Source organism: Fulmarus glacialis, unplaced genomic scaffold (assembly GCF_000690835.1).
Source record: "Fulmarus glacialis isolate BGI_N327 unplaced genomic scaffold, ASM69083v1 scaffold9482, whole genome shotgun sequence".
Classification (NCBI taxonomy): Eukaryota; Metazoa; Chordata; class Aves; order Procellariiformes; family Procellariidae; genus Fulmarus; species Fulmarus glacialis.
The window spans coordinates 1-9,853 of record NW_009198401.1 but is presented as its reverse complement, the minus strand read 5'-3'; the positions used below and the strand labels follow the sequence as shown (position 1 = coordinate 9,853).

The window sequence follows — 9,853 nt, the reverse complement described above, 5'->3', positions numbered from 1 at the left end:
CAGATACATTTTGGAGTCCTTTTCTGCAAGGACTGAAGACCTTAACAGCCAGTTCTCCAGCAACTGCCAATATGCAAAGGCTTCTTGCTCCAAATTGGCTGTTCTTGAAGTCATCTCTCCAAAAATAGAAGTCAAGCCCCTTCTCAGCTTTAAGCACAAGGGCTCCTGCGAGCTCCGTCTCACCTGTCTATTCAGAGTGATGGCACTTGGCTGACACTTTGTGCAAATGCCTTCTGGCCAAGGAGGGTGCCCTTCACAGCCCGACTTGATCTTACAGCTGATGTTTTCCAGGGCAACAAATTTCCCCCTGCAAGAAGGAAAAGAGAAGGCTGCTGTTACCACGGTAAATGCTTTTGGGTCTCCAAAAAAGCAAGTGGCTAGAAATATCATAGAGGAAGCAGGACAGAGGAGACATGATGGCACCAATGTTTTGCATCTTCAGAGGATCTCAAAGCGCCCTGCAAACTCCCACTGGGGGATGCTCCGCTCCTGCGGTCCCCAAGCAATCTCTGCTGCCCACTTAACGAGGGAGGTCAAGAGGCCAACACGTGGTCCCCGACTCAGCTCCTAAGCAGATACTTGAGCAAGAGCAGAGACAGAAAACTCACAGGACCCCACTTAAATAATTTATGCGGCACGTGGGAAGCAATAGATTATAGCACGAGGGCAAATTAGAGCTCCTTTCATGTGCACAAGGCTTCCTGCAAAGGGAAGTTCCCTTCAAATGAAAATATTACGGACTTGAGCTGCATCTCACAAAGACATTAAAAAAAATCCCAACGGCATCTAGGAATTGGAGGGAGAAGGTTACACCTCTGCATAACTTATTTAAAGGAGCTGCATTTCAGAACACAGTGGGTCCCCCGACATCACTGAAGGGGACTTTAGATCCTTTGGTGAACACGTGTGCCACAGCAAGGCATAAAGAAATAAATACTTCTTTCAGCGCTTCCTCTTTGCTCAGCACTCATCTGGCCTGTGTCACCACAGCATCCTCCACCCCATCATGGGGCAGGACGCCTTATTTTCCAGTTACCGGGCAGTGAACCACGGCACCATGACAAGAAAAGGTTTCACTAAGAACACATGGAACATGGGACAGAGCAGAATCAGGCTCTGAGGAATGTCAGGCTCGTCTTTCTGTCCTATTCACATTTGTAGGTATGAAAAGCTGTTGGTGAATAAAAGCTCCCCAGGCCCACCACAGTCTCAGTGCCTCTCCACGAGGTTTGAGACCCAGGCTCGGAGCTTGGTATAATTAGGGAACTTTTTCCCTTCCATCTGACCTTCTCCCCCCATCAGTAGTGTCTCCTGGAAGCAATTACATTGCCACAGCAAAAAAAAAAAAAAAAAAAAAAAAAAAAAGAAGAAGAAAAGAAAAAGACTTAATTTTTTTCCTTGTCTTTTTTTTTTTTTTTTTTAAAACGTGTTATTTTCTCCTTAGTTTGCCATTCAATAGTTGTATCCAACACTACTCTGGTGAGATCTGTCCGTACTTTCATTTGTATTTAAAAAAGAAGCTACAACTAGATCCCCTTAAACACGGAGATTTTCTTACTTGTCTGCCCCTCCAGTCAGCTTCCTGATGTAGGCATGGAAGGACATATGCTTCACAGGAGGTTCCAGATGGTTTAAATAATCCTCATCAAAAGGCTGCCAAAAACACCACACAAAGAAAAGCCAGGTCAGACACCTGTCTGATAATACATTGATCACTAAACAAATGGATGTTCTAGAGTCAACCCCACTCGCTCTCAATGTGGAAACAATCAAGAAAACTTAGGCTCATTTTCAAGGCAGCTACTACTGTGATAGAAACAGTGGGGCTTTACAACAGCCAGTTTTATTATCGCCTCCTACTTTTATAACAGATTGGCTCCACAAATCAGAACGAGCCTCAAAGGCAAAATGCTTTTTCCTTTCAATATCTAATGACAAACAAAAAGCCCAGCTGCTCAAACAAGGCCAAAGAACTTCCAGAGCACGCGGCAGGGAAGCGGGGGAACAGCCATCCTGGCTCACAGCGACTTTTGAGGGATCACTGCTTCATGCCATAAATTATACAGCTTAGCACATTTGTAGGCGTTACTAAAGCTGCCTTCAACCTGAATAATACGTGGTTAAACTGGGAAGTGCTGGGATCCACGAGAGAGGGGATGAAACAAGAAGATCCAGGCAAAAGTGAAGAGGGAGGAAAATTGGAGCTCTTCTAAAGCACTTTCTGTTAAACCCATTACTGCAGAAAAACAGAGCATTAACCAGAATAAACCCAGGGTCACGAAGGCCTAGAGCTTTATTGATCCTGGATGCGAGCCGGCACCTTTGACAGTGCATGGCAGGATTCTGACCCAGAGCTGCCATCTCTACGTGGGCAGTGCTCCGAGGAAAAGTGTTCATTCTGGAAGAAACCAAATCCAAGAGGACATGCTTTCGTGTGACTTTCTAGAGCACCTTCTCAGGGCTCTTACCTCCAGCGGTACACAATGCACACATTTACCCAAGGGGCCGTGGCGACACCTATGCAAAGAGAAAGAAGTAGCGTTAAATCTTATTTAGTAATGGAAAAGTCAGACTGTAGAAGTTGCTCTAGACTAACAGTTTTGGTGTGGAAGATCTGTGCAATCATACGGCTCTGAGCAACTCTCCACCCACTAGGGAATATTACAGAGGGGTCACCACAAGATAATTTCACACAAAGAGACAGCAACAGCTTCAGGTTAAATCTGAGAATCCCAGGTCAAGATCAAACCCTTCTAATGTCTGTGTCACTAGCAAGCAGCTCTGCTCTCTAAACAGCCACGTGAACCAATGTCAGATCACAGTTTCTCAAGTTTTACAACCCTGCGTTGAGGTTGCGTTTCAATTCAAAGAATTTTATATCTATGTCACAGGGTTGGCCTGGGTGATTTTAACAAAGAGACAACCAAAACATTCATCCTTTATCAGTCACTAGAGGATGGTCTGGAACAAACAGGGTTTGTTTATCAGACAGATAAAGACCTGCTGGGTAAAGTTACAAAACAGAGGGGAAAACATCTCCTTTTGAGGCAATCACTTTAAAAAACCCGAAACAACAAAAAAATTCCCCCCACACCTCTGCCCCAGCACTAGGTCAGTGCTAGTTTTCAAAGGAAAGCCTCTAGAGAGGAGCATGGATGTTGGCTCTTGTAAAGATGAAATGGATGGGATCCAGTTGCAGCATTGCTTTTAACAAAGTATTGTGGCAGATAATGTACATAAAGGACCACTAAAGGCTGCTAATGCACTCAGCCGAATGCCAGCATCCCTTCATGTTTAGATTGATATGCACTCACAAACACAGGAACAATCCCAGACACACTCTTTTTATCATAAATATCCACCGCTGTGCTTTGGCTCCCTGCTAAGAACAATACCTTCATTTATTCTGTTGAAAAACGTGGTTAAGTTAAAGACAATGTTTTTGCCATGGAGTGGCGGGTTTTGCCTTTATTGTTTCAATAATGTGACATTTCCCTCATTTATCATCAGCCTGAAAAGGTTAGATAGGATTTTCCACGTAAAGGCTACGTCTCTCCAAACTTCCTTGCTGCGGCGCAAAAGATAAACCATTTGGAAGACACCACAATGGGGAAGGGCGAGCTATTCTGTTTTAGAAAGAATTCCTGGTTGCCTTTAAAATTTTCATGCAAGCCCTTTCAGAAGTTACTTTGCAGAGGGGTCCAGCCCCAAGCCCACAACCAGTACAGACATCAGGCCAGGACCCAACTGGGATGTTGTTAATGATGATCAATAAAAACCATCCAGACATTTTAGCAGCACCAGTGTAGATTTATGGTGGTATTAAGTCACCCTTGTACTACTACTTTTACAAAAAATACAAGCTGCTTTGTTTACCTAAGCCTCTTGCAGCTAAGAGCTTTGGCAAAGTTAGACTTCCAGTTAGCAAAATGGACTCCCTGGTTTCACAGAAAGGTTAGAAAGGCACGTGATGGAAAGGAAGCCAAAAACCAAGCAGGCAGAGATCCAAGTCCCACTTCCACGTCTCTGCCATTGGATACTTCCACTCACTTTTTTGGTCTTCCCTTCACTTCTTTGTTTTTCCTTTATAAGGAGTAGCTGGATCTGAAGACATAGAAGTGCTCCTGCTTGGACCATGCTAGGTGGGGTGCCACATGCACCCATCGTGGTGCCGAAGACAGCGACGCAGGGTTGTGTCGGCTCTGCCCAAGCAGGGAGAGACTGCACGGCAGCCAGAAAAGGCGACAGAGCTCAGGTCACCACTCTGACAGAGGAGCCGCCCATGATTTAGAAAACAAATCCGACCTTGATGCTCACCCACTGCTGGCTGGGTGATGCCGAGGCAGCAGCTCTGGCTGAAAGCGCGTTTCCCCGTCCGCGCCTCTCCTGAGAGATGGAGACCTGGCCCTGCCGCCCCGCACCTCGGGACCCAAACAACGGGGAGCTACATATTGAGACCATATGGAACAGAAGCTACTGCAGAGAGCAGGCCCCAGCTTATTAAGCAATATGCCACACACAGAGCATAACCTAGTATTTTTACACAGCACCGGCTGCCAGGACATCCCGGGGAAGAATTCAAAGTATTCATTTTAATCTAGAGAGCTCCAAATGTTTTAGGAACGCAAAATATACGATCACAAGTCCCATAGCAGGGGCCACCTTGATCAGAACAATAGATGCTCTGAATGAGTCCTTCCTGGCAAAGACCCTGGGATTTTGGTATCTGCTTCCTTCCTCTGCTCACCAGAGCTCGATTTAACCTTCCAGGACAATGGCAAAGGCTGTTTTCCCTTGTGAACGTTTCCAAGGCAGTGAGGGATAGAGCAGAGGGCAGTTCCCATAGCACACTTCCTGGCTGCAAGATGTTACAAGCTCTGGTGAGGCACAGATGCAGCAACAAAGTCCACCCGTACTTACAGCTGCTGGTCTCGATTTCGGTAAATCTTCCCATCCTGTTTGATCAGATACTGGTCGATCTCATCTTCCACCACCTGGGGGGCCCCCACAGGCCGCAAGCCTTGGGAGACAGAGGTGTCCATGGTCTCTGAGGAGGAGCCAGCTGGGCTCGAGGGGTAGAGAAACAGCATATCGCCATGCCTATAGGTGTGGAAAAACAACACAGGGGTATTAGCTGAGCATGAGCTTTGCTTCCAGCTATGCTGGGGTGGGAACCCGGGCAATAAGACGCATGCTGCTCCCATACAGATGGAAAGGCTCAAGGTCCATCCTCCGCACCATCCCCTTTCACCAACAACTGAACGACACCAGACCGTCATCCCGACCGCCTGGAGGAATTGGCTCGTTTGCACCCATACAGCGTAGGAAATGCCTGTGCCTGGTTCGTGGCAGGTTACAAACCACGTTAACGTTCGTACGCCTTTAGTGCACACTTCTGGGTACCAAACCTCCCTGACCAGAGAGGAGCGTGTAACTTATAACAAATGATAAAAACACTAGCAAACGTGGCAGTCCGAAGCCATTCCATTAGCCACCTCTTTCTGCTGCTTTGGTCATTTGCACAACAAATGCAAATCTTTTCATCAGGAGACAAAATGGAGGAAAAAAGATGAAGAAAAAGGCAAAAGGAGCCTACAAAGAGAAGCAACAGCTCCAGCAGGGAAAAGGACTAGTGCGGATCCTGTGCACATCAAGTCACAGCCTTCCCAAGGCAGCTGCCAGCGCTGACACATTCAAGTGACAAGTTGCACGCGGTGGTAACAGCTCTTGTATTTTTAACCAGTTTAACATTATTCTTGACATGAACAGAATGAAGACATTCCCAACCAAACATGAAGCGATCGCACCATTTGGCACCTCTGATCTCCCCAGGCGCCTGGCTACAGAAGGCAGGAACCCTTCTGCACAGGGGACTATCAGACTCTGGCATTGATGCAGAAAAAAAGAGTAACGTGAGTGAAAGCGGGGATGAGGGAGCTTGCTGCAGGCTGTAAAAGAGCAAACAGGAGGCTGCTGCTGCCTCACCACAACAAGCAAACACAACGCAAGAAGCGACCTAAGAAATGGCTGCCACAGTCCGCACGTAGTCAATTTGATCGCCCCCATTTCAGCACGTCAATCAAGCTTGCCCCTTCAAGTAGTTGGTGAGTGACAGCTGAAAGCTGAGGACTGCTGTAGCGTGGGGTTGCCTGCTGCTGCCCAGTTCGGAGGGAAGAGTTCAGGCAAGCTCAGAGAAGAGGCACCCTGTCGTACAAAGCCCCCCCTCCAGCCACAGCGCTCTCGGTCAGGACTCACTTGATTTTCAGTAAGTTGAGGGATTTGTTTTGTGACGCTGTGATCTCTCCTGTCCTGTTTCTATTGGTGTAGACAGAAAACCCATTATTCCTGAAACCAAATTCTTTTGCAACCTGAAAGAAAGAGAAGAATGACAAGGTTTAAGATACCTCACACCCCTGGGCAGATGCTGAAAGCTGCTCAGAGCAAGCGGTAAGTCCAGGGAACTTCTATTGCAAAACTTTAGCTGAATTCATCTGCATTTCTGAAGAGCGCAGGATAACTGAGAAAAATAGAAACACTTAGTAACACTAGCAATCTATTAAAAAAAGCAACTTAAACAGAATGTGTCTCTCACTCACACCACACAAATGCAGTATTTTATCTAAATCCAGGCAAGCACTGTCATGACTAGAAGAGGGTGGGAAACTATCTTCTCCATTATCCCAGTTCTCTCACTCCAGCCTTGCCAGCACACACCAGCCAAGTCATTCTCGTCTTCCTATGACCAGAATTCCTTGGTCCAGATCTTCACCTCCGAGGATCTCTTGCCCTCAGCTCCGCTCTCGCCTATCAGTTGCTACAAGAGTTTCACTCAAGCTCTTCCTACTGTTCTCCTTTCTGTTTTTCTCCATTTGCCTCTTTTCTCCTGACGGAACTTACCCTCACAATAACCACCTCTCAGTCCCCACGCAGGTTTTTTCCCTGCTCATCCTCTCACCAGTTCGGTTTAAGGCTGCTTTACTCTTAATCAGTCAAATGCCTCTTCACAGCAATAGCAATTTTCACATTTGGCCACTTAAAAACATAATCAGTTTAAAAGTGGTGTTAAAAGTTTCTCTAGATGACAAGTTTCTTCCTAAATTCTTAAGTTAATAGCCTTTATTTTTATTAAGTACGTCTCCCTGTGGCTTTGGTAGGGCTCAGAGACAGTGACTGCACACAGGACAAATCTATCAAGCCATGTCACATGAGCAAAGTCATGGAAAGCAGTTTCTCTCCCGTCAGCTTCGCAGCGATTTGTAGCAGCAAGTGATCTGCCGTTTGAATGGAAGCGCGACTTTCAAATGGTTCATCTCCTGCGTTACGCCTGCCAGAGTTAAATGTTAGCTCGTCAGGCCATAGACCTCACCAATTTTTTGAGGGGAGACAAATTCTACAATACATTAACAAAAGGCTCGAGTTAGTTCCTAACTCGATTCTAACCTGAACATACCCGAGAGTTTACTTTTTTAGTACTCTTACCTAGGACGTGCTACAAAAGACAGAAAAGATTATCGAGGCCCTTTATCGCTCTGAAATGTGCTTTCTTGCACTCTTCCTTTGCAGCTTCTCTGGAGTCACCAAGGAGGAGATCCAAGTTAATCGCTAGCATGGAAGAAGCAATCTGATGCCTCTAATTACAGCTATCTAGCTAAATACGAAATCCACCATATGGATTAACATTTCAGTGTTAAAATCCACAGCTATTAATACACATAGATCTTAGGTGGTAAAATTTGCAACTTTTCTCTTTCAAGTAAACGCTATATCAGGAAAGAAAGTCAAACATTTCTTGTATTCAGCTCAGCAAGAAGATATAGTTTTCCCCAGATCAACAGGTAATTTTAGTGAGTGCCGATGCTTTTGTTCTGACGGTAAGTGGTTGCAAGCACGATTGTTCCACACTGCCTCGGGTAATATGAACCCTTGAAACCGAGCAGCTTGTTTTGCACAGGTTCCAGAGGTTTTGAAAGCAACGCTTTTTTCCTTGGGTAAGACTGTTCAGAGACTGCAGTGGGTGTCTCTGACCCAGTCCTGAAATCCATCAGGATTTTCGCTTGGTCAGGGACCAAGCTTCGAACAAAGCAAATGACTCACAAGCAGCAGCAGGTTTTAGTCTGCTCCCCTTCCACCTCGCAGGAGGAAAGGAAATCTAGCTGACTAAAAGAATGGCCCTTCAGGCACAGGAACACAAAGTACTTTTCTTATGAAGCAAAGAAATCCTAATCTGAGGGTTCCAGGTTACAGCGGAGTTCCAGGAGGGAAGGAAACGGAGAACTGCTCACTCTTAAATAGCAAACTTTAAACATTGAGCAGTTGCGTCAGACCAAAGAACAAGCTACAGCCAACTCCAAATTTGACAACTCCAACACTCAGTGTGTTCTCCTCATCCCAGGGTGGAAACCTTTCCCAGGAGACCCCAGAGGCTCTCACATCGCCTTAAGATCTTGCCTTAATTCCTTCCTTGCTCTCTCCAAAACTATATTGGAAAACCAGCACATTCAAATGATATTCAAACCGCAAATCAAGCAGCTGAGTTTCAGCTGGATCACGCCTGAAGAGGCCAGTCCCTTGCAGCAGGCTTTGGCTATCAAACAGCTTTCCCCTGCCATTGCCAGCCTCTGCCTCCCCAGCTGCCACTTCTTTGGGAGAACACTGAAAACGTGCCTTCGCCCAGGAAAGCTCCCACCCCGGGAAACTCCAACTGAAAAGCTGAGTAAGTTTTCTTCTTTAATTTTGTTATTTTCCCTCTGGAACAGCAATGAGAAAACTGGTTTTGGCTACACCAATAAAAATGCCGTTTTCCGCAAGGCACGCCAATCCTCGCTGCCCTCAACACGTTTGCCCAGCGAGGTGAAGCGCCCATCTCCCACGAGAGAGAGCCACGGCGCAGGCTGAGCTGCAGGAGCCCTGCCTCGTCCCGCAGGCGAGCGGGGAAGGCGCAGCAGAGGCTCGGGGTACCTTCTTGAGGAACGTCGCCACCGTTTCTCGCTTCGTGGCTGTGATGCGCTTCACTCCTTCCGGCGACTGCACGCGGATTATCTGCGGGGTTAAGAGGACAGCCCGAGTTAGTGACGGGGGGGACAGAGCTCACCCTGTGCTCACACAACGCAGACCATCCCCACCGCTCCTCCCTCCTGCTTTCAACGATGCTCTTCATAAGGAAGTGCAAATGCACAAGGAAGTAATTTGCTCGCGGCAGGGCAGCACTGGACCGATGTTTACATGCTGCAGGATGAATTACCGTAATGCATGAGGCACGGCAAGAAGTTGGCACCGAGAAAGACGCTAACGCTGCTTTTTTTTTGTCAAAGCTCTGACCTCAGTTGTGGAATTAAACTTTCAGGAGGGTGAATCAGAGCTCCCACAGGAGTGGTTTATTCCGTGCCTACACACAAACACTGACCTAACTGGTGCTAATGGACACCTGGGCCGTCGTTATGTTTCAACCCACGTTACTGACGCGCGACTTCCATTGCTAATGAAAAGACGAGGAGAAAAGCCGCAAGGCTCAGGCCACTCCTGTGCAACACTGAACAGCAGTTTTGCTGCAACCTTAAGTTAGAGATGGGAAAAACTGGCAGCTTTTGGGAGAAAAGGCCGGGGACAATTCTTCACATACTGGCAGGGAAGCGGCAAACGTAAATGTCGGAGTCCTCGTGCTGCCGGGGACCAGAGAAGCGACTCACGTTGCTCTAAAGCGCACGTTCACCTGCTGATGTGTAACGCAGAGCCACGTTCCGGATGGCAACGTGTGTGCTGAAAGGAGGGACACGGGAGGACACGGGAGCTGCCGGCGTCCCGGCGTTACCTCGCAGGAACCCCTTTACACTCTCCCAACTTCCAGGACGGGAGC

At 47.2% G+C, this 9,853-nt stretch overlaps 1 protein-coding gene across 1 annotated transcript in view; it reads right to left on the bottom strand.

Moving 5' to 3' along the window:
• The window catches only part of NPLOC4 (nuclear protein localization 4 homolog (S. cerevisiae)), a gene marked incomplete at both ends in the record, with an annotated part of 26,496 nt that extends 17,457 nt beyond the window's left edge, over positions 1 to 9,039 (bottom strand). The window contains 6 exons of the mRNA XM_009572879.1: positions 184 to 307; positions 1,559 to 1,653; positions 2,469 to 2,517; positions 4,921 to 5,100; positions 6,256 to 6,368; positions 8,959 to 9,039. Coding sequence (XP_009571174.1) covers positions 184 to 307; positions 1,559 to 1,653; positions 2,469 to 2,517; positions 4,921 to 5,100; positions 6,256 to 6,368; positions 8,959 to 9,039 — 642 coding nt within the window. The remainder of the gene's footprint in view (positions 1 to 183; positions 308 to 1,558; positions 1,654 to 2,468; positions 2,518 to 4,920; positions 5,101 to 6,255; positions 6,369 to 8,958) is intronic.
• Between the last annotated feature and the right edge of the window lie 814 nt (positions 9,040 to 9,853).